At 47.5% G+C, this 23,097-nt stretch overlaps 2 protein-coding genes across 3 annotated transcripts in view; one reads left to right on the plus strand and one right to left on the minus strand.

Annotated features, from left to right (window-relative positions):
- The window catches only part of PLCD1 (phospholipase C delta 1), a 57,396-nt gene extending 37,949 nt beyond the window's left edge, over window positions 1-19,447 (plus strand). For both annotated transcript variants that reach the window (XM_052807784.1, XM_052807777.1), the window contains exons 7-15: window positions 196-340; window positions 1,402-1,551; window positions 9,338-9,505; window positions 11,288-11,444; window positions 11,762-11,878; window positions 13,755-13,933; window positions 14,472-14,604; window positions 17,715-17,864; window positions 18,246-19,447. In XM_052807784.1, the coding sequence (XP_052663744.1) occupies window positions 196-340; window positions 1,402-1,551; window positions 9,338-9,505; window positions 11,288-11,444; window positions 11,762-11,878; window positions 13,755-13,933; window positions 14,472-14,604; window positions 17,715-17,864; window positions 18,246-18,337 (1,291 nt within the window). In that variant the 3' untranslated portion in view covers window positions 18,338-19,447. The remainder of the gene's footprint in view (window positions 1-195; window positions 341-1,401; window positions 1,552-9,337; window positions 9,506-11,287; window positions 11,445-11,761; window positions 11,879-13,754; window positions 13,934-14,471; window positions 14,605-17,714; window positions 17,865-18,245) is intronic.
- Window positions 19,448-21,657: 2,210 nt separating this feature from the next.
- VILL (villin like) overlaps window positions 21,658-23,097 on the minus strand; it is a 38,900-nt gene continuing 37,460 nt past the window's right edge. Inside the window, exon 20 of the mRNA XM_052807810.1 lies at window positions 21,658-22,921. Coding sequence (XP_052663770.1) covers window positions 22,808-22,921 — 114 coding nt within the window. The 3' untranslated portion in view covers window positions 21,658-22,807. The remainder of the gene's footprint in view (window positions 22,922-23,097) is intronic.

Here is a 23,097-nt window from a genome sequence, read left to right on the forward strand (position 1 = left end):
CTCTTTGCTGACCCCGAGCTCTCCTGATCCCATCCTTTCTCCATCTGCTTTCCCATTTTTCCAAGCTCCTCTTTTCTCCCTTGCACCCTAAACTTCCCATCAGCCTTCACAGGCAAATACCTGTGCCTGATCCACCCTCATTTTGAGATGGAGCAGAAGGATTAGAACCCAACCAGGTCCCTTCTTTGTTTCCAGAGCCCTCACCAAAGGCTGCCGCTGTGTGGAACTGGATTGCTGGGATGGCCCTAACTCAGAGCCCATCATTTATCATGGCTACACTCTCACCTCCAAGATCCTCTTCAGTGATGTTATTAAGGCCATCAAGAACTATGCTTTCAAAGTAAGGACAAGGGACCCTCTGAGATTTCTCATATTGCACAATCCAATACTGATAGTAGGTCTGTGCCCTCCCAGCAGAGAGCATAAACAATGAAGACTTCACCTTAGCATTTCTCATGGGTACAAGATGTGTCCTTCTGTCTGGGCATACATGTTCTGCTTTCTGCAGAGATCCATTCCTGGGAGTTGCTGGATGGGCAGAGCACTATCTGAGGATGAGTTTGAATCTATACCAGCACAGCTGCATCCTGGACCCCACTACATGAAAATAATGCCCAATATCTTGAGCACACCTGGTGGGAAATACAAACAAGCCCATGGTTTGTGTGGCTTTGATGTCTCAGGGTCTGTTCCTAGTTCAGAGGAACTCACGTGCATGTATTTTGGAGGGACTGATGCGAAGGACTGCTATTCTGCTTTAAATGGAATGAGCAGGTCTGGATTCTTGTATGGCAGTGCTGGGCCAGCAGCCTTTAAAAAACCTCGGGTCTGTTCAGGCTCACTGGACTTTCTGCTATTTTCCTTCAGTGCACTTGAGAGCTAGTACCAAGTTTCCTTTGGGCCTATAAAGCAGTGACAATGCCAATGCCTTCAGCACACAAAATGACCGGGGGGGGCGCACAGGGAACCAGATCAGGCCTGTGCATGAATGGAGGAAGGATTCATGCCACCTAAGGACTTGAGCAAACACAGTGATTTCAAAGCCTCCCTTCCCAGTCCTTCCTGTGAGGTAGGAAAGTGCTCTGACCCACAGTGCAAGTGGAGAATGGAGGCACAGGGAGCCTCAGCAAAGTGCCCCAGCAAGTCTGTGGGAGGCATCCTGACCCAGCCTGGTGCCCTGTCCATTGGATCATCATTTCTAGAAGGCATCAGCAGAGATCTGAGTAGCTACTGCACAGTTAAATTTGTCCTTTTTTAACAAATGCTCATTTTAGCAGAATACTAGACCCTATTGTTGATACACTCGTTTCCAGAGAAAACAGCACTGAGGTTTATATCAATTGCTATAGACTGGCAAAATTGCAGAATTCACTGACGATGTATGTTGCTCTCTTGTTCTAGACCTCGCCATACCCTGTCATCATCTCCCTGGAGAACCACTGCAGCGTTGACCAGCAGAAGGTCATGGCTCAGCACATGACGACGATCCTGCAGGACATGCTCTTGGTTGCCCCAGTTGATGGAAACAAATCCCAGTTCCCCTCCCCAGAGGTAAGCAAGGCCACTCTAGCACTTTCTGCCTTCTGAGGGTAGGACAAGGGAGAGGTCTATCTTCTTGCTGGGTGCCAAGTCGTGGACAATAGTCTTGAGGACTGGTGGGAGCTGCACTTACTGAGGAACAGAAATTGTCTGTGGGCAATGGTGTGTCCTGGTTTCAGCTGGGATAGAGTTAATTGTCTTCCTAGTAGCTGGTACAGTGCTATGTTTTTGAGTCAGGTGTGGGAAGAATGTTGATAATGCTGATGTTTTCAGTTGTTGCTAAGTAATGTTTAGTCTAAAGTCAAGGATTTTTCAGCTTCTGATGCCCAGCCAGCGAGAAAGCTGGAGGGACACAAGAAGTTGGGAGGGGACACAGCCAGGGCAGCTGACCCAAACTGGTCAGAGGGGTATTCCAGACCATGTGATGTCATGCCCAGTATATAAACTGGGGGGAGTGGGGGGCGGGGGGGATCACCGCTCAGGGACTTACTGGGCGTCGATCAGCGGGTGGTGAGCAATTGCACTGCGCATCATTTGTACATTCCAATCCTTTTATTATTACTGTTGTCACTTTATTAGTGTTAACATTATCATTATTAGTTTCTTCTTTTCTGTTCTATTTAACTGTTCTTATCTCAACCCATGAGTTTTACTTCTTTTCCTGATTTTCTCCCCCATCCCACTGGGTGGGGGGGGGCAGTGAGTGAGTCATGCTTAGTTGCTGGCTGGGGTTAAACCACGACAGGTGGAATGAGAAATAGGAGTATCTAGAAGTAGCCTGTGCACATCAAGCACAAAATGCCCCATTGCTCCTTGTTTTGTCTAAGGTCTCAGAGGAGACATCCCTCCATTTACCAAGGCCAGGGAATGTCCTTCATCCCATGAGGAGGTTGCTTTTCTGGCTTGTCCCAGATGAGCTGAATGCTGAGGGTCTGTCTTGTATCTGCCCCCCACACCCCAAAGCTGAATATGACCTTCTTCAGGCTAATCCTCTGAAGCACTGTTAGGTTGCTGCACATGCAGGAAAGATTAGCACCACAAGGAGTGACTACAAGGTGTCTCTGTGTTTTTAATCCAGTGAGACTGGACACTGCCTAATTTCATGGTAGGTGAGATGTTTTGCCCTGTGCTGAGGGATGTAACATACGCTCCCCTCCTCCTTTAATGCCTTGGTGCTCTACTGTGGAATCCAGATTGCTGATTAGGAAGTGATGAGGGCTGGAAGGACAACTGTGATTGTTTGCCCCTCAAAACTCAAGGGGAAAACCAGTACAGGTAGCCTAAAACTGTATCAAGCATGAAGTGTCCTCCCACTGAGAATGGCCTGGGGTGGTGGGAATGGAGATGTCTATGGAGGACAAAGGGAGGCAGGTGGCTGCATAGAGATGCCCCTTTGATTCCCATGAATCAGGGCAGCCGTGAAGCTGGGAGCTGAGCTTGGACCCTGCAGGGGGAAGGACATATACAGTCCTCAACAGCGGATCACAACTATGAAATCATTAGCTGACAATTAGAAAAAATTGGAAATGGAATCTTGGTATGAAAAAAAAATTGTTTCTAAAACAGAAGCCAAAATGGAACATTCATCTGTTTCCACCCTTTGGGTTTGAGTTTTTCTTTCTTTTCTCTTAAGCACTTTGCAGAAACAGAGTTCTGTGTGGATAGCTGCAGTTCCCTTCAAACTGCATTTCTTTGCTAAAGAAATCATTTGCCAAAAATTGGATGAGTATGCCTAGCCAGAGCTGGAAGGAGTTTGTGGGTGGGATAAAGCTGGCAGTCAGCAGGGGAGAAAGGAGAGGAAAATGATCCACCCAAAATATCTTCTACATTTGTTCTCCCTCTCCCTTTTTCTCTTTTCCCTTTCTGACTTTCCCCTTTCGTTTGGGAGTGTCATGCCTCGCTTGATAAAATGCCTAGCACAGAGGGAAGCTGATCTGGGTTGGTCCCTAGACACTAGTGCAATAAATTAGGATGAGTAATAATTTTTAATGCTGCTGCTTCAGCAGGACCTTTGCACTGGCACAGACAAGGTGCCTCCATTTAAGAAGTGACTCTCCCAGGGTGAGGATACACCCAGCATGGAGGCAGGTCTCTGCAGGCTGTTACTGAGTTGGAAAAAATCAAAGTCTTCAGTGTCACCTCCTGGCTTGCTATTTATCCCCAGTGCAGGATCAGGAAAGCTGCTGATGGCTTTTCAAAACACTGCCTTGTGACCAGGGGAATTATAAGAAGAAAGAAAGAAGAAACACCAGGGAAAGAAATGTGTGATGTGTGTGTAAGGGAATGACCCCAGCTTCCCAAAGATGGTTTTCCCATTCCTGTGCTCATCTAACCTCCTGCTAACATCCTGCCCAGATGGACACATGGCCCCAGCTGGAACAAAACAGCCCAGATCTACCTTAGTGAATGGATTTGGGCTGATTGATATGCTCCATTGGAGGGACTGATCTATTTAGTTTAAAGGGAGAAAAATTGCCAATGTAGCAAAACCTATCCTTTTCTCTGTGGTACTTTTCCTCTGCCTTCCTGCTACGTGAACTAGGAGAGTACAAAGGGCTGAACTGCTGATTTTTTTGGTGGAAAATTCATTGAAGCTGAAACATTAAAGAAAAGAAAACCAAACCAGAAACCCCTTGGATTATCCAATTCCTTGTGAAGCTGACATGGGGAAGCCCGGGACAATGTAGTGTTTTTTATATTAGAAAAAGGGTAGGATCTGTCACTGGGAAGAGGGCTGAAAGGCTGTAAATAAAACCAGGCGAAGCATTGCTGCAGACTGTGTTAGCAGGGAAATGTCAGTAATTAAAGGAAGATCGACACAGTTTGAATTCATGCTAATGATCATGCTAATACCTCAGCCCTGGGCAGGCATCTGATTTATTAGGCTCCATTCAGGAACAGTGTTGGGCTACACAGAGCATCTAAATATCTCCCTCAAGCTGCTGTCTTTGGGTCCCAATAGTAAATTAAAGGCCTGTAGGTTGAAAGGCCAAAAGCCACATAAAAGCTTCAGGCAGTGCCAGGGTTGTAGGGAAGAGCTGATCCAGTCTCTGCTGCTGATTGCTTGTTACAGGCCTTTCTGCCCCATCTCTGATCTGTACAGGGGTCTGCCAGGGCTCCTTCCCCCTGTCCCTGCATCCCAGCTAGAAATGCTGCAAAACCCCAGCCCTGGAATGAGACTAAAACAGCTGCCAACATTGCATGCAACTATTCAGCCTATTAGGCATATCTGAAACCCCTCCAACTCTGTTCCTGGACTTCCTTGTTTACAACGACAGTGGCTTTGGGCTTAACAGACCTGTCTTGGTGGGTGACCCTCAGGAACATGAGCCCCCCGAGTTGGGAGGCCCAGTGCAGTGGCAGGGGCCTCTGCCATCCCACACTGTCCCACCGGCTGTCCCATCAGTCACACCCATTGCTGTGTCCAGTGCCCCCATTCAATCACTTTGAGCCATGCAGCTCAGGAACCACTTCGAGTATAGCAGCGGCAATGCAGGGCTCAGCACAACTGATCTGAATAGCAGGGTGGCTGACGTGCTCTGCCACGTGCTCACGGCAAGGCAGCAAACACCTCTAGATTTGGCTCAGCTAAGTCCAGACCAGGTTCAGTCAAAGGTCTCTTAAGTCAGCAGTGGACCCCAGGAACCGTCTGCCCAGGAGGATTACTTTTGCTCCATATACTTAGTGTGAATGTGGCTTCAAGTCCTTCTGCCTTATGCCTAACTGCACATCTGTGTGTTTCTCCAACGTTAGCCCAGCTTGTGTCAGTCTTGTCTGCAGTGCATCTTCTTGGCTGAAGTTGTTGAGCTGAGTTTCCCTCAAATCCTTCAAAACCTCCTTTGATAATGTGTTTCTTCCCCTTTTCTGGAGACTCTCTTCGTCCTCTGGTGCCACTCATTGCTAAACTCTGCAACACTTCAGTTTACAACTAGGCTGAAAGCCATATACAGATGGAGATGTGATATCAATTAGTGCAGCTGGTCTGCACATCTCCTCATGAATGTGAACACGTTATTCCTCACAGATTCTCAGAAATCTGGGGAGATGGATATCTTCAACCTGAGAGCGGGATGTAAGGTGGCAGTGCTCAGACCCTCTATATCCATGTACATGACCACTTCACTTAGGGGTCCATTTGAGAAATAATTAATACGGTCAGGGGAGTTGGAGGTGTGGTCCACCCCCTTGTAAGTGTTTGTCTAAATAGACAAGAAGAATCACACCCTGGGAGTGTTTAGTTCTCTCTGTTGACTCTAAAGGAGGTGTCGAAGGCAGAGAAAGTTTGATGAGGTGGATTGCTTTACAAATCTTCCACTCTCACTGAGATGAAAACTGGAAATCAGACCTTGCCATGGCTTTCAGGTTGCTATTAGGGGCAGAAAAGTTTCAGGTAAGATAAACACGTGTATGCAGATCTTTTAAAATCCTCTGCTCTTTGCAGCTTTGCTCCTTCTGATAAAATCAACAGTGCTTTCATTTAAGATGGTTGCCGTGTCCCAATTCACAGACTCCCAAAGGAAGAAAAGCCCTGTGTCAGAACTATTTCATTTGCAGAGCTGAGCTTGTTCAGCATGCAGTGGAAAAGGTGGGAAAGCAGGGGAGCTCCACTTGTGGAGAACTAAGGCAATGCCATTTACAGGGCACGTGAGGAAGGGAAAGAGTTGCATGTATTCCAGCAGCCACTCCACTATATGTGCTCAGTAGTCCAGTGTCCTTGTAGCCTTTTCTTAACTTGTATTCAGCCTTGGGCTTGCCACAGGCTGTTGGAATAGCTTTATGGTCTACTTGGAGAATATTTATTGAGTGTTTCAGCTAATGCTTCTTCCTAAGACAAGGGATCTGCTCAACAGAGCTGAACTGATGAGCTGAGTGTCTTTCGCCTCAGGCTAGAAATACTTAATATCACATGAAGGGGAACCAAGAGAGATGGAACAAGTGCATTTGTGTGTTTTTGTCTGTGTGTATCAGCTTATTTAAAACCTTGTTAAAGAAGATAAGCACTCAAATTTAGGGCTTTGCTTCCTAGCACCCATATTAAATGAAGAAAGACAGTGTTTGGGACTGGCAGCTTCTGCAGGGTGGATTCAGTGCAATGCTACAATAGAATAGCACCTTCTGCAGGAAATGGAGATGAAAATGCTCTTGTTTTGGGGTGACTCTCACCCCTCATTGTGGACCAATAAGCTAATGCATCTCCCGTGGAGTTAGGCGGCACATGGGCTTCTCTCCCTTGTAGGCACAATGGAAGTTACCTGCATAGGGAGATACTAAACCTCTGCAATGCAACAGGACTCCAGAAGGGAGCCAGCCTTGTAGATTTCAAGGCCAAAGGGGACCACCATAATTGCCCTATGGAGAGTCTTGTACAACACAGTCCGGGCTGACCAGTGTCCCTGTGCCCATGGGGAGCATCTGCAGCATATCCAAGGTTTCCCAGAGTAACCACAGTCTAGACAGGATAACAGCGGCACCGAGGACCCACTGCTGGCAGCCTTGCTATGGGGTGTGATGAAGAGACAAGGTGGAGGCCATGTTGCTCTGACTTCACTGCTGATGATATTCAGCCATGTAGGATGGGTTTGTGCCAGAAATAACACCTCCCAGTTGCTGGACAGGCTGTCCTGAACTGGAGAATCTTAAAAAGGGTTAGTAGCCCTACTGGTAATTAAGAATCAAGCAATCTGCTCCAAATCCCTTATCCCTGGTTCTCTACTGTTGAGCCGTGAGATGAGGCGGTAACGTTTCTTATGGGACGTTAGAAAGCAGAGGCAGATAATATGTTATATAGCAGGTTGCTATCTGCAGCCAGTGAAGGACAAGAGGGGCTTCTATGAGCCCCTCCTCACTGTCCCCAGTGCAATCCCTCCAGGCTTGTCCATTCAAAGTGTCAACCGGAGTCTAAAAACTCACACAGAACTGGATTTCACCTGCTGCCAGTGAGGGTTGTGGAAGAACAGTGAAGAGCTGGATGTTGAGGCAGGAGGGTGGGCAGAGCCATGTGAGCAGCAGACTGAAGTGAGACTCTGAAGATGAGCCGATTCATGTCCCAGCTATGGGTGTGAAGAAGCAGGTCACAGCTCTGCCTGGAAGAAGGCTGAGGGGCTGGGAGGATGGGGGACGGTCTGAGGATGGGGAGGAGGATACTGCTGTGCTCTGACTGCTCCTTTGGGCCTGTTATTCCCAGTAACTGGTACACTCCTTCAGCTGCCTTTGTGTAGCTTTTGAGTGACAGGGAAAATGCCCCAGTGTAAACAGATCATTTGTGGTAGCTGAAGAAAAACGCTCCTGGCTGCTGCATCGGGTGCCAGTGTCAAATTTCAGCTCAAACCAAGCTTCATCCACAGCTTAGCCGGGTGATGAAGAGTTGGGCTGGTCTCTGTAAAGACGTGATGCAATTTGCTTGCACCCACAAAGGGGGAATTGTGTTCTTTGAAAATGCCTGTGTTGCTTTATAAAAGATCCTTGGTTTTCCACAGTCCTGTCATTTGAGAATGGTGGGGTTTGTTGCTTTTGCTGTTGTGGAAGAGGCAAATATAGGGTGTCACTGAGAAAGAAGGAACATGCTACGTGGATTGAGGGGTTGTATTGACTAATTCCGAGATTGCATTTTTCTGGAGTAACTAACACCCTCCAAAGGAGTACTGAACACGTCCAGGTGGCAGCAGATCTCCCACTGACCTCACTGGAAGCTGCAGGGTCTAGGGGTGCTCCTAATTTTAAGGCATAACCTGCACACTTAGAGATTGCACCCAGGCAGTAACCCTTCTCAGTACTGCTCCCTGCTGCCAGCATCGCTGCTGCCTTGTTGGTGTTCAAAGTCAGCCCTCTCCAGGCTTCAGCCTTCCTCCCACGGTCAAGAGAGATGTAAGAGAGACATCAGTGGTATGGTGGTCTGTGAGCAACCATGTGCAGTTGGTGTGTTCCTTCACCTGAGGGTTTTACGTGGACTTTGAAAGAGGCTGGAGAGAGTTGATTCAGCACAAGAAATGTGCTCCTTGGATTAGCTCAGCTGTCAGCTGTGTTACGTTGGCACATGCTTCTGGTTATGACTAGTGTTGTACCATGGTAGCAGTCCCAGAAGAAGCTCTTTTCAGAAGAGGAGGTATCTTTGGGAAGTGTCTGGGAACTCTTCCTTAGGCTGTCATCACCCTAAGGTTTCACCTGCAAGATCCCTTACATATTAAAATCCCATGTCTGCTATGCACGAGGCACCTGTCCAGAACTTAATGGACCTCTCTCCCCGTTAAAATGTCTAGAGGAGCAGAGGGCTGCACTGCTTCAGTCGCTGCATGGATCTCATGCTGTTTCCCAAGTTGTGCATGTGTTTATAACCATACATTGCAGAGACTGGGGTAGCTTAAGTAACAGGGCCACACAGAGAGGCAGAAGCAGTGCTGCGAATAGCTCCCATGAGCCCCGACCTCCAGGCTTGGCCTTGTTTGCTGAGCCACATTCAGTTTTGAAAAAAATTGTGTATTTTTATTGCGTCTAACAGCACAACAGTTTAAGTTGTCTAGCTGAGGGGTTGGTCAGCTCTGTATCAGAGGGGAATCAGTGAGCTATATGCAGTTTTCAGACTCGTGGCTTGTGGTCTCAGGGGCGGGCTAGAGGGAGGGCAAGGCCTCAGTGGAAAAAGGCTTATTTTTACCTGTATCTGTGGATAATAACCAGTGACTGATGCAACTCTAAAAGGCCCTGGTGCTGGTTGCAGCTGAGGAGCTGTTATACCCTTGCTCCTTCAGGGTGGGCCAGAACCTTTTCTAATCACCAGCTATTTTGTCCACTTTTCCATGTGCAGCAATTGAAAGGGAAGATCCTTGTGAAAGGCAAGAAGCTGAGCAGGCGGGAGGACCCCACCGGAACAAATGGGAACAACAACCTGGAAGCTGAGGATGTCTCTGATGAAGATGAAGCAGCTGAAATTGAAGATGAATCTGTAAAGACCGAGATACAGCAGAAGGGGAAAGTAAGTAAAAGAAGTAACTGAGGCCCAAAAAGGGGCAGACCTGGAGAGGCAGAAAAGCTATAAACAAGATCTTTGCCTATTGCAGAAGGCTCTGAAGTCCTGAATCAGGAAATCCTGTCCTGTTAGCCTATCCCATGACTCATGCTGGGAAACCACTTTCTAGGTGGGTTTTGTACCATGCCTAAAAAACAAGAAAAAAGAAAAGCAATTGAAATACACTTTTAATATGTTCCCAGCTAACACAGTTTTCAGTGTGGTTTCAGCTACTCAGCTGGGGATATGTGAGGGTGAATTGTTGAAACTGCTGGAGCTAAGGATCCTAGTGCTTTCTCAGCTTAATGATCTCTGTCCCAAGCATAGAGATCTTGCAGAGCCAGCCAAGCATGAAGGTCGGCTTCTTTCCGAAAATGAGGCTGGAGGACCCTGCAGCTGGGACAGACCATGTAGCATTTATGGAAGCAGTGGAAGGGCACATGTTCAATCTATCTCTGATTTCCAGAAATCTATTTGTCTGGGACCATCATGACTTCCTTTATTACCAGAGACTGGTGCTTTTCTAGTCACATTTTGTGACATACCTGCACCCTCACTGGCCAGAGGAGGGAGGGAGGGAAGAGCTAGAGATCTATGGGGAAGGGGTGGCCACTTACCAAAGCAATTGGGATGACTGTTTCTGGGAGGAAAAGGCTGGCCTTTACACCAGTGTTTTGCTCCCTCATGTGAGGACATTGATTTTTCCAGACTGCAGGTCATTGTGAAGGTCACATCCCTTACAGACCAGGTTCATAGGTGATATAAATACATTCAGTCCCACTGATGGCAAAGCTGACATTGCCTCTGGAACTGGTCTGATCTATGCTTCCCCTTGCTGATTTGCTCACTCTTTGAGAGTCTTAATTCTTTCTCTGAACTGTAGTCAATAATGTGTATAATTTTGAAGTCTGACATTTTCTTTTCTTGCCTCTGATGGGAGCTGGTGGTTCTCACTTCACCCTTGCACCAATGAATGTGGCTGTGTAGTAGGAGGCATCAAAGCATTATGACAGCTTCCTAGTTCAAGGGAAAAAAGCCCATGGAGGCCAAAACATCCTTCCCTTTTCCTTATTTCCGGGTTTGCATGCTTGGGACCAGGACAGGAAAACTCATTGCTAAGGCTCTGTTGTAAAGTTTAGCAGCTGGAGACAGCTATTGATGCTGAAATACGAGTGATCATGCAGAGAGCAGCAGAAAGGGTATCCCACCAACAAAGAGAGAATCCATTTGGAGAACATCATGTAACAAGGGTGCTGGGACAGCAAAGCATCTGTTGTGTAAAATCCTCTCTTAGCTCACCAATACAGGCTGATTGGGTTAGTTGCTACTGTGTGTGTAGCCCTAATCACTTGTGAGTTGTGATAGCCAAGCTGAAATACTCGTTCACATAATAACATGCAAATAAATGCAGAAGGAGGGATGGCCCAGATAAAATTAAATATTCTTGGTAGTAACACTTGGGAAATCAGTGATATCATTGGACAGGCCAGGATGGGCCTGAGGGGGCAGTGATGCTCTGAGAGGAGGGATTAGCACTCTCCAACCAGGGCAAGGGACATGGCAAGAGCAGCCTGCCCTTTTTCCACCTTCTCTCTGCAAAGGGGTGCCACTGAGTGTTGATAGTGTGCATCCTTTTCATGTGAAGATGGTGGAGAAGAGAAGCCCCAGGGGTCCTAGACAAAACATGATTATTACTTTTGAGTATGACTGCAGAAACTCCCCACAAACCTCTTGCTCTCCTGCTTTTAGAGTGACACCTTGAAGCTGGCCAAGGAGCTCTCAGACACAGTTGTCTACTGCAAAAGTGTCCATTTCAATGGCTTTGAGGACCCCAGCCATCCTCGGGCTTTCTACGAGATGTCATCATTCACGGAGAGCAAAGCTCTGAAACTAGCCCAGGAGTCTGGTACGTATGTTCTGCCCTGGCAAAAGGCCATCCTCTGTCCCAGCTAGTGGTGACACAGGACAGCTAGTCATGGTTAAGCACAAGGAAAAGGCATCCTGAAAGACGTGGGTTATGATCTTTTTGGTCATGCATGTCACTGAGAAACAGCGGGAATAACTTCATATCATAGAGGCTGTTACAAAGAAAGGCATTTTATACAGGTAGTTCACATTCAGCCAGACTCACTAGGCAGAGAAGCAGTATATACAGCAGCATCAAGAAGACATAAAAGTAGCTCCCATCACTGAAAGAGTCATTTTCTTCTTTTTTTTCTGTAGGAACCAGTTTTATTCATCACAACATCAGGCACCTGAGCCGGATCTACCCTGCAGGCTGGAGGACAGATTCTTCCAACTACAACCCCATCGACTTGTGGAACGTCGGCTGCCAGATCGGTGGGTGCAACTGGGAGGTCAGAGAGGGTCAACCTGGCGGGGTCACCCATGAGCTGTCTATGGAGGGTCTTCATTTGAGGTAGATGTGCGATCTCAAGCCATTTGTAGGCAGAGAGGCTCAGTGGTCACTGGGAGAGATCAGCTCTTCAGCCAATGCTCAATGAGTTTTCATAGACCATTTTCTGGCCCACCTCAAAACCATTAGGAGAGCCTTTCCTGCACATTAATGTGCGCATCCCTGCAATTTCACTGGAAGCAGAATTATTGCCATTTAACAAAGGAGGAGAGAGCCCGGAGTTACAGTCACTTACTGAAAAGTGTGCTGAAATCTCTGGCAGAGATGTAAATCAAACTCAGCTCTCTTGAGCCCTAGAGCAAGGCCATAACCATAAGGGCCAAGCCGTGGCCTGAGCTGTTAGCTGTAGTCAAAGCAGCCCATCATACCTACTCCCAGAGCGTTGAGGCCCCTGATAGTACATTGATGTCTCAGAGATTTGATGAAAACAAGGGTCCCAGACCCTGTTAAGTGAATTATGTTATAGCTCTCATCCAGGAAACCTGGTGTAGTCGTAAGTGGGCAGGCTGGTGATGACATGCTGGGCTCTCTTGGTGATGCTGGATGTTGGAGATGTCCCAGTTGTGCCTATGTGGCCCAGCCAGACAGGAGAAGCTGCAGATGCAGGGCTTCCTGGCCCCCAGCTGTGTAGACCTGCATGGGCTGGATGTGCTTGGCAACATACGAACTTGCTAGGTCCTGCAGCCCCTGTGGGGGGCACAGGTAGAACGCATTGGCCTGTCTCCCCAGCACTGAGTCTGGCCTCAGGAGAGTCTCTGGCAGGCAACATCAGGTCCCTTGGGGTACTCTAAGGCCAGACCTGCGTGCCTTATCTGATCCAAATTCAGTATCTGGGCACCCAAATTAAGATTTTTCAGAAGGCTCTAGTACTTGCAGCTCCTAGTAAAACTGGTATACTGCAGTTATTAAAGTCTTCCTTGCAAGTGGAAAAACAGGGGAGTGCCTTAAAATGCTTTTGGCCTTCCAGTATTACAGGGTATGTAGGACCCAGGATCAGGATAAATTGCCATCTGTCCTAGAGCTATCTTAGAAGTTGCTAAAGAGGTTGGCATCACCCTTGAGAAATCAGTGGAGTACTGAGGAGGTGCTGGGGTCCGTGTGCACTCCCTATGTGGTATTGGTGAGACTGTTCACAGAGACTGCTTCCAGATTTGACATTAATGCTTTTTAAAAAATGATGGCAAATTGGAAAGAATACAAGAAATCTGCCTGGTGTTAGGACACCAGTGAGGCTTGATCTATTTTGGGCAGGAGACAATAAAGAGATGATTTGATCACAGCTTCTGTGCTCCTACATGAGGATTTCAGACAGTGAGGAGCTCTCTAGTCTAACCAACAGAGGCATCAATGCCCCTCAGGATGGCAAATGAAAGTAGGCATATCTGGGCTGGAAAGGAGGTTTTATAATGAGGCTAAGTAGCCAGAGAAACGATCTGAGAAGGATTTGCTGGCTTCACTGGAGGAGATAACTCTTTCAGCATAGAAATGAATAGGTTTATCTAAAAGATGCAGTTGCTCAACCAGGTGACATAAATTCAATGCAGGACACTTTTTGATGCTGTGGAAGGCAGGAGGACAAATGAGATGGCTGTAATGGGTCCTCCTGTCTCTAACATCTCTGAATGCAAGAAATCCTCAGGGGTAGCAGGCTGTGAGGGTCAGAATTTATCACTGCTGTTTGAAGCGTGGAAAAGCCGATGTTTATGTCCATGAAGTGCAATTTCATGTGAAAAGAATTAGTATAAAAAGATACCCATTGATTTATCTGAAAGTGACTGGATTTATTTATTTATGTTGCAGTTGCCCTAAATTTCCAGACAGCAGGCACAGAAATGGATGTCTACCAGGGTCGGTTCCAGGACAATGGGTTTTCTGGGTATGTCTTAAAGCCGGAATTCCTCCGGGATGAGCAAACCAAATTCAATCCAAAATCCATCACAGAAGGAACATGGGGGACAAAGAAGAAGCTTCTGCTTAAAGTAAGAATAGAAATCAGAAAATGTCTCAGTAGCATCCACCTTCAGGGGGGGTGTGTAGGTTGTCCCTTCTCCTTCTCCTGTCCCATCTGGGCAATGTTATCCTAACCCTACTCATTTCCCACTGCTGGGGTCTCTGCTTCAGTCCTGCATGGGGTCTCATCCTCCAGGGACTTACTCACTTGTTTAAAGTTCGGCAATAGGAGAGGTTAATGACAATATTCGCTGTCGTTACAGAAACATACAGGCAGACATGCAGTCAACAGTCACCACTGTTGTTTCCAAGTATCATCTGATCACTGTGGGGACAGTTAGAAAAGTTGCCTGCCCCCTACCTAGCCAGCTGGCTGGGCTGGAGCAATGTTCATTAGGTGCTTTGGCTCATGACAACTTCCCCTGAAGGATGTCACAACACTGGCTCTGAAAGACCAGCACCAGCTTGTCACAGCAGGTCCTGCATTCCTGGAGAAGGAGAGGGAAGTTTGCCAGGGAGCCCCCTCTTCTAATGATGTCCTGACCTCTTCCTCTGTTTCCTCCACAGATCATCTCCGGTCAGCAGCTGCCCAAGGTGAACAAAAGCAAAAACTCCATCGTTGATCCTAAGGTAACAGTAGAGATCCACGGCGTCCAACAGGATAACAACAAGAAGCAGACCAAAGTCATTGAAAACAATGGTAAGGGTCTTTCTTCCATGCTGTGCTCCCATGGGGCAGTGACCCTTTCGTTTCATGTAGCAGAGTGTTCCTTGCTAGACCTGCCCAGGTGCACCCAAGCCTGCCCACACTAAGCAGATACGTGAGGTGCTGTTGGCCTACTTCAGTGCAGAGACCCTGGTTATAGACTGCTGGTGGCATGAACTAGCCCCTCAGATTGATGTCCCTATGGAGAATTACTTTCAGGGGTTCTTTCCTTTCTTCTCTCTCTAAGATGTTTGGAGACAGAAATTCCCTGCAAAATGACATCAGCCATATGAGTTGTTTTGAGGCTGGCTGCCAGATTTGCAGAGCTAGAGATTTGGAAGTGCTCTTTACCTCCATGCAGTTGGACTTGACCTGGGGTGCACGGGTCCCCACCAAGATCTTCCCAAAGAAGGCTTATTGTGAGCCTGATTTTATCCTGAAAGTGTCACAAACTCACAAAAGATTGAGGTTGCAAGGGATTTCGGAGGTGTCTGTTTCAACCCCTATCCAAAGCAGGACCATACTGAAAGTTAACTCAAGTTGCTCAGGGTATTGCCCGGATGGATTTTGAATATCTCAAAAGATGAAGATTCCCCAGACTCTCTGGGCTTTCTCAAGTGATCCAGTCATTGACTGACCTTATGATAAAGTACAGTATCCCTATTCTTAACCAGAAATTCCCCTGTTGCAGTTTGTGCCCATTATGCATCCAGCTTTTGCTGTGCACCTGCAAGAAGAACCTGGCTCTATCTTCTCATTAAGGAGGTAGTGGAGGATGGCAATAATAACCCCCTTAGCGTTCTCCAGGTTGGATAACTGGACCTCTCTCAGCCTCTTTTTATATGTAAAACATAGTCTGTGTAAAAGGAGACTGTTTCCTGTAGCTCAGAGCCTCCTCACAAGGCAGGGACACTGCATCTGCTCATCCTCTTGGCCAAAGCGGCACTGGTGCTAAATTAATGCGCACCACAGCAATGTTACAGGTGAGGGGTGAAAGCCGTAAGCCCCCGTCTCCAAAGAGCCAGGCTCAAGCCTTACCCAGCACTGACCTCAAGAGATCTCACAGACATTTCACCTTCCTGTGGGCCATTTCTCATTGGTCAAACATGGCTGTGATTTCCCTCCATGCAGTGAGGGTCTGAATATTGTGGCCTTCTGAGTTTGCAGAGGGCAAGTTCAGCCGTCTCTCCTGTGGGAGTAACGAGGCGGTAGGAATCTGAAAAATCAGTCCTCACCCTCCAGCTGACAAACACACAGGTACACACATACACATACACACTCTGCTTTTCTGTGTGGACTAAGAGCCAAGCGCTAGAAAGCCAATGCATATTTTCCTCCCTGCTAACAATGTTTCCATTCTCCTCTTTCCTGTTTGAGTAAATCTGGCCTGCCTCCTAAAGCTCACGGCCATTTCCGTCACCTACAGTAATTTTTATAATGTCTGGAGTGAAAGCTGTGTAGGGAACATTCCAGACCTGCCAGACCTGTTCCTTGGGGCTGCTCAGCGCACCCGGCCCCACGGCCAGCCCTTGGCTGGCTGGAGTGATACTGGAGTGATGCTGGAGGGAGTGTTGCCCAATGGAAAGTGAATCAAACAATGAAAACATCAATGTTGGAAAGGGGCAGCTGCAGAGAAGGGGTTGCCTTTTATGGACTGAGGTTTCAGATAGGTGACCATGCTTCAGCAGCTCACCTGGTTTGACATTTTATGGTTGGACTCAATGATCTTAAGGGTCTTTTCCAACCTAAATGATTCTATGATTCTCTGTTGGTGCATGGCGGTGCATCTGTGGAGCTCGAGAGGCTGTGGGAAGCTGCTGGCTCAGCAGCTCTGAGCATCTCACTGTGGCTCTGAGGTGGGTTGAAAATCCCCCCCCAAGATGTCAGTACAGTGAAACTTACTGTCCTAGGACTGATGACTTTCAACTTTCAACTGATGACCTCAAATTTCGTGGTTTCTGCTCCCATGGGATCAGCAACACCATTTTTTTTTTTCCCAAGGATGAAGGAGGTCAGGAGCAGATGTGTGTTATCTGAACAGCCCAGTTGATTTAATCCTATGAAAGTCCAAATAAAGCGCACCGACCCAGCACAGGTAGTTTGCTACGGCACTATCCACAGGCCCATCTCAGCACCTTCAGGGCCAGCTGAAATATCCCTGCCTCCTGCCGAATCGTCCGCAGACCCTCCATGACCAGCAGGCTTGAGCTGACGTTTTGCTGTCCTTGGGCTTCTGCTCCGCACAGGCTGGGCCGATGGCAGCAGGGTTTCAAACAGGTTGTCTTCTCCTGTTTGTTTCTGGGGAGTGGTTTATTGATACTGTGGAAAGCACCAGCCGTGACCTGGAGAGAGAGAGCACTGAGCTTGCTCTTCAGCTCTCATCTGATGTGACAATCTGGGTTTTGTTTGCTTTGTGAGTCCCGACCACGAGATCCTTACCCATAACAGAAGTAAGGCTAGTCTGGCTGTCTCAGACACTGCCCTTATGCAGGGAGACATAAAACATTTTGTCCACAGACTTGATGATGCTTTATGTAATCAGACACTCCTCATTAACCTTTCTCAAAGGTAGGGAAACTGAGGCACAGAGTGGTGACAGATGGGTGTACCTCGAGCACTCAGCGAGGCTTAAGGCCCCAGAAGGCTGTCACAACACAAAGGCACAGCTCTCCTCTCTGCTCACCCCTGGTTTAGGGCTGTAAAAATTTGCAGCTGGTCCAATGGCAACCAAAGACATCCATGTATCAGCCAGTGAGAGCCTGTGGAGCAGAGCTGAGTTCACCTCCCTCCTGCTCCTCGCTGCCTTCTGGGACCATGGTGCTGAGGTCTGCACTAAGCAGCCTAAGCTGAAGGATTTTATTAATACCAGGTAGCAAATCAGTATCAGAGCTGGGAACAATGGTCTCAGCACCTCCTAAGACCTTTGGCCTGGGTCAGATTAGGTTGGCAGTCAGGCAAAGTCTACGTCCATTTGCAAGCATCTCTGACTGCCATCCCCTATCATCTGCCAACATCTTTGACCTCCATCTTTGCTTGTGAGCATCTCTCACTTCCTTCCTTGTTTGTGAGCAGCTCTGATCTCCATCCTTGTCTATGTTGCCCAGGCTTTAACCCGAAATGGGATGAAGAGTTTACATTTGACATAGAGATCCCTGCACTTGCCCTGGTCCGGTTTGTGGTAGAAGACTTTGACATGTCGACCAAGAATGACTTCATCGGGCAGTACACCCTTCCCTTCACTAGTCTGAAGCAAGGTAAGGCCCTGCTCCCTGTTCCTCACAACCACTGAGCCCTCTGGGAAACTCCAGTGTCCTAGATGAGAGGTCCAGATCCATCATACCTCGGGTCAGAACAGGTCCTCTCTCTGGGGTATGATAATGATCAAGATGATAAATGGTTTATTGGGCAGCTGTTAATTCTGTCTCTGAAGAAGGGATCCCCTTGTCACCAGTGGCCTTGGGCACGATATGTTACCAATGCTCAAAGCCATGCCTCTCAGACCTGCCTGTTCTGTGGGGTACTGGGAGCAAAACACTCTGAGGCAGGGAGATGTTTTTGCAGGGTCTTGGCAAATGTTAGCAAATATTTTTCCAGTCGGACTAAAGGCCACTTTCCATCTGTGTCTCTGCTTCCAGGTTATCGCCACATCCATCTTTTAACCAAGAATGGAGATCCGTACTCCTCCTCCACCCTCTTTGTGTACATCAATATCCAGGACTGTGATTAGCAGCTCAGCTCTTTCATGGCACAGTGAACCTCGTTACAGACCTAGAAGGAATTGAGCATGTGAAGTCTGTCAACATCAGGGTCCCGGCAAATCCCCAGTGCCTTCTCTGGAGCAGCACACGGTGCTCCACAGGACCCCTGATGTGAAATAGCCGTTGACCTTCTCCATTCTGCGTGCTGGAAATCCTGATGCTGCTGTTGAGATTAATCCTTTTGTACCTGTTCGACCAATCCAGCTGTGTTTTTAGTTCACTTCATTTAGTGTGATTTTTTAAAATTTTGCTTTTAGCAAGAGGATAGGGACTCCTTTTTAGCAAAGTACAGCTCTTGGGTTGGGTTCGGTCAGACATCTGGACAAAACACCCAACATCTGTGCAAGAAAAAAATCCACCTCACCACTGAAATCAGTGACCAGAAGCCAGGTGACTTCTTGCAACTTCAGATGTTAGCCATCTTTCACCAAATGAAGTCTTAAATGGGGACACAATTCTGCTCTTTTCTGTTACAGATTAAAAAAGAAAGCTGCACTACAAAGGCTCATGTTATATAACTCGACTTTCCTTTTGTATTATAATAAAAAATACATGAACACTACTCTGCCTCTGTGCCTGGCTCTCAGCCAGGTCGCTTTGCATTCAAAGCCTGCCTTTCATCCTGTGAAGGAGAAAGAAGCTGCCGAACGGCAGATTTCCCTCTGACCCAAAGTGAAACCCACTCAAAGGGACCTCAGAGAATGTCTTCTGCTGATGACAGTGGAAATACGCTCAACTGACAGTAGGGCTTTTTTGTAATGCAGTAAAACTTTCTTTGTTTGTGTTTTTATAGAAAAATGTCATTTTTAACACAGAGGAAGTGGCAGTAGAAACTGTTGTAAATGTTAGTCTGGTCCCACTTGCACTGTAGAGGTAACCTAGCACAAACAGACAAGAGTGTTTTGAACAGCAACACAGTTATTTATGACAACAAGTGATTTTTCTTCAAGTACAACTACAGAGTTAAGGGAATATTGTTGAAATAAAATAATATATAATTTGAAGTGCTAACTGTGTTACTAACAATGTGTTAGACTATTGTTAGACTATTAAAAGTAAAAAAATCTGGAAAAGTCCAATTACTTGTCACTATATGCCTCTTTGTCTTACTTGAATGCAACACACATGAAGTTGGAGATAGACAGACCTGCTTAATTTCTTAAAGCTGTCAGTCTTTCTGGAGTTTTTCATGCTTGGTTGTGGAGGGGATGGGCTGATACCAAAGAGGTTAATGTCCTGTTAAACAAATTCCAGTCCACTCACTCCCCCACCTGTTTTTGACTCCAAAATAGCCTGGATTTAGTGATCCTTGGGCCCACTGCAAAACTGGGTTTCGTTTACTCCTACCTGGATTTTATTATGCTGCAGTAATCATTGCTGAACATATTGATTTTTTTTCCTCTTGACTATATTGTGTGGTGTTGTAAACCATTGCCAGATTAAATGTGAATTATATCCACAACTCAAAGGCTCACACTGAATTAACAACCAGTGGTTGAAAGAGTTCAAGAGCGGCAGAGGCCACCAAGTCAGAACAGGGTGTCCTGCAGTGACGTGGCTCTCTCTTAGCTCACCTCTGGGCTGGGACATGTTGTATCAGGAGACACATTTGAAGGCCAAGGCTGGAGCATCCTTGACTCCAACTCAGGGACATCCTGCTCCCAGGATGCTCTGAGCATTTTGTTTGAAGGAGACATGGGATAAAATCATGAACGAAGGATACGCAGGACTGCCCTGTACCACGCAGGGAGCTTGCACCAGCACGATCAGAGGCATTCCTGCCCCTCGGCTTGTGCCAGCACCAGCTCTTGTGGGGCGAGTCGGATCAGCCGGCTGAGAACAAATTATTTGCATTTTTGGTGTTGCAAGATTAGATTTCAGTTGAATTAGTGAGCTAAACCAGCCCTCACCTGTCTGCTGTGGCCAGCACTAGCGAAGAGGGGGACAGGGAGAAAGTAGCTGAGATACAGAGATGGGATAGACCAGAGCGAGATGGACAATGCTGCAAGGTCTCCTCTGTCCCCAAAGGAAGGGACATGGTCCATGCCATTATCGAGGGACCTCGTATCTGAGCAGGTTAGGAAGTGCTGGAGCCCCACTCTAGGGAAGAGCTCTGGTGAAAAGAGCAGCAGAAACAGGACATGGCCCACCAGACAGCACAGCAAAAGCGGCAAGTGGCATGAAAGGGAGGATGTGGGTGAGAATCTTTCCCTTAGAAATCAGAGGCAGAGAGTAAAACCAACTCTCCCCATGAGAAGAGGAGATCAGCAGCAGTTTCTAACAGGTCCAAATATCAGAAGGATCTGTAAAATCCCATGCTGGTTTCTGAGTCCTGGCAGGAGCGCTCCACTCGTGCGTCGGTGAGCATCGTGGCAGCAGGAATTAAAGCAATTTGTAGCAAACAACTGGCCTAATCTCCCTAATCCAACTATATTTCCACTGGTCTCTATTTCATTGCATGATGCCCATCAGGCCCACAGTCAGGGCTGATGATAGGTGGCATTGCTGCATTTTCTTGAGGAGCACATGCAATTTGTTAATTTAGGAGCTGGCAGGAGGATGCCACAGCAGGGCAGTGCAAATATTGTTGCTTCCAGCAGTGGCAGTAGAGGCTGAAACAGGGATAATGTGCACTGTTTGTATCTAGTGTGAACACAACGGGAGCAATCATGCAGGTAATTCGGCCGATTTGCGTCTCTGCTTTACTCTTACCTTATTTTGCACGGGGGGTTTAAATGGGTTTTGGGCTGGCCCCTCAAGCAGAAATGGGACGAAATGGTGGCAGGAGCGTGGAGGTAATGATGGGGTTGTGGCTTATTTGAAGTAACCACCAATTCTTAAACATAAAGATCTGTCCAGAAGACCCCATCACCTGGAGGTCCCTGCCTCCAGCCCAGCCAGATAGTGACACTTCACCACTACTGCATAGTCCTGGGTGTTGCATGAGAGCTCTTAGCTCCTCAACCAACAGCTGCCTGCAGCTTCTCAGCTCCATCCCCACATCCCTGCAGCAAGGGTGGGCAGTCAGGCCAACTGCTGAACAGCCACGTACCCACCATGGGCAATGGGGGGGTCTTCAAGAGCAGGGTACCTGGGCATAGGGAGACAAATGGTCCTGGCTATGTGGTGTTTGGGAACAGAGGGGGACCCCACCTTCTCAGTTTGTTCTTTTCTTTAAAAAAAAAAATCCTGAATCCCATTAAAGACCAGGTGTTTGAAGGACCTCTGACCCTGCAGAGCTTTTCTCTACTACCATTCTACTCCACACGCTGATCAAGGACGCTTTCAGTGCTGCTGGTTGGCTGTTTATTTGGAATCACCAATCAGGCTGGAAATGGAGTAAAGCTGCAAAACCACACCTCTGAGTTTTTAAACATACATGTTTCTTCCTTTTGTTTACAGTTATATCCCTTAATCACTGATCGCTCACATTTCCCCCTCCCCTCCCCAATCAGACTGAGCTTGCAGTGTGGAATGGGCGCTCTCAGCCCAAAGGACATCACAGGGATGAAGCCCTGACAAAACCCTCCATGGGACACACTCTGCCTCAGGTCATACCCAAATCCCTCCTGGCTTCCTCAAGCCTCTCGTCTGCAGGCAGGTGGACTCTTATGATCACCTGCACATGCCAGTTGTGCACATGGAGGCTAGGTGAGATTGGAGATGCTATATCTGAATGAGAAAAAAAGAGAGTCAAAATCAACAGCTATGTCTAGCCCTAAATCTCATAATCCTCTTGAAATAGATTGGCTAATAAATATGTTCTAAATAAGTGGGTTTTTTCCAAGCCAGGTTCTCATTTGTTTTACCTGCACTGGGCTAGCCATGTTAGTCTACAACTGATTCTTGCTGTTCTTTGGCGAGTAGTTTTTCTGCAAGGTAAGAAGGGGCAGAACTGGCTGGTGTCATATCATGGGCTACCCCATCACACATCTGGCTACTCCATTACCTTTTTCCTGAACTCAGGGCTCCCCCTCTGTCCTTCTAGGGCTTCCCCCTCCTCTCCCCACCCAGAATTTACATAGCAGCTGCAAGCAGCCTTTGTCTTGCCTAATTTTAAACTTCTACAAATGAAGGAAGATCATGACCTTGTGCACGGGGCAATTTGCAAAATGGAGAGGAAAGAAGAGGCTACAGTACAGCTGTGTGACACACGCTTGTCTTCATGGCTATCAGCAAGAAAGTGTCAAAAAGAGGCAAAAACATCCTGCAAAGTCGTTCCTGCAGAAGAAACGTTCCTGCCTCCTTAGGTTCAGGGTTTGCAGGGAGAAAGGAGCCATCCCCTGAACAGTGGCTGCTGGAATAACTGCATTGGAGCTTGGCCTGATTGAGGTGTTGGGTTGGGTTCATTGAGCAAATGTCTGTACTTCTTCCCTGCAGCTTCTAAGAGAGCGAGGGTTGGTCCCAGAGTCACTGGAAGCTGGATGGCCCCTGCGGTCTCAGAAGAGTCCACACTGCTTCTTCTCGTTCTGCTGCTTCCATTTGGGCATCTGGTAGAACTCATCCTTGGACTTCCCAAAGATATCATGGAAATCAGCATCAGAGAGATAGTACTGCAGCGGGAGGAGAGAGCAAGGAAAGGTCAGCTTTGGCTTTTGCAGAGGCCGGGACACCCCCATCGGCTGCATCCCTTCCTCTCTGTGTCAGTGCTGACCCCTGATTCCAGGCCAACAGCTCCTGTCCTACTGCCTGTCCTCATGGTGGGAAATGGAACGTCCCAGCAACTGTT

Source organism: Harpia harpyja, chromosome 1 (assembly GCF_026419915.1).
Source record: "Harpia harpyja isolate bHarHar1 chromosome 1, bHarHar1 primary haplotype, whole genome shotgun sequence".
Classification (NCBI taxonomy): Eukaryota; Metazoa; Chordata; class Aves; order Accipitriformes; family Accipitridae; genus Harpia; species Harpia harpyja.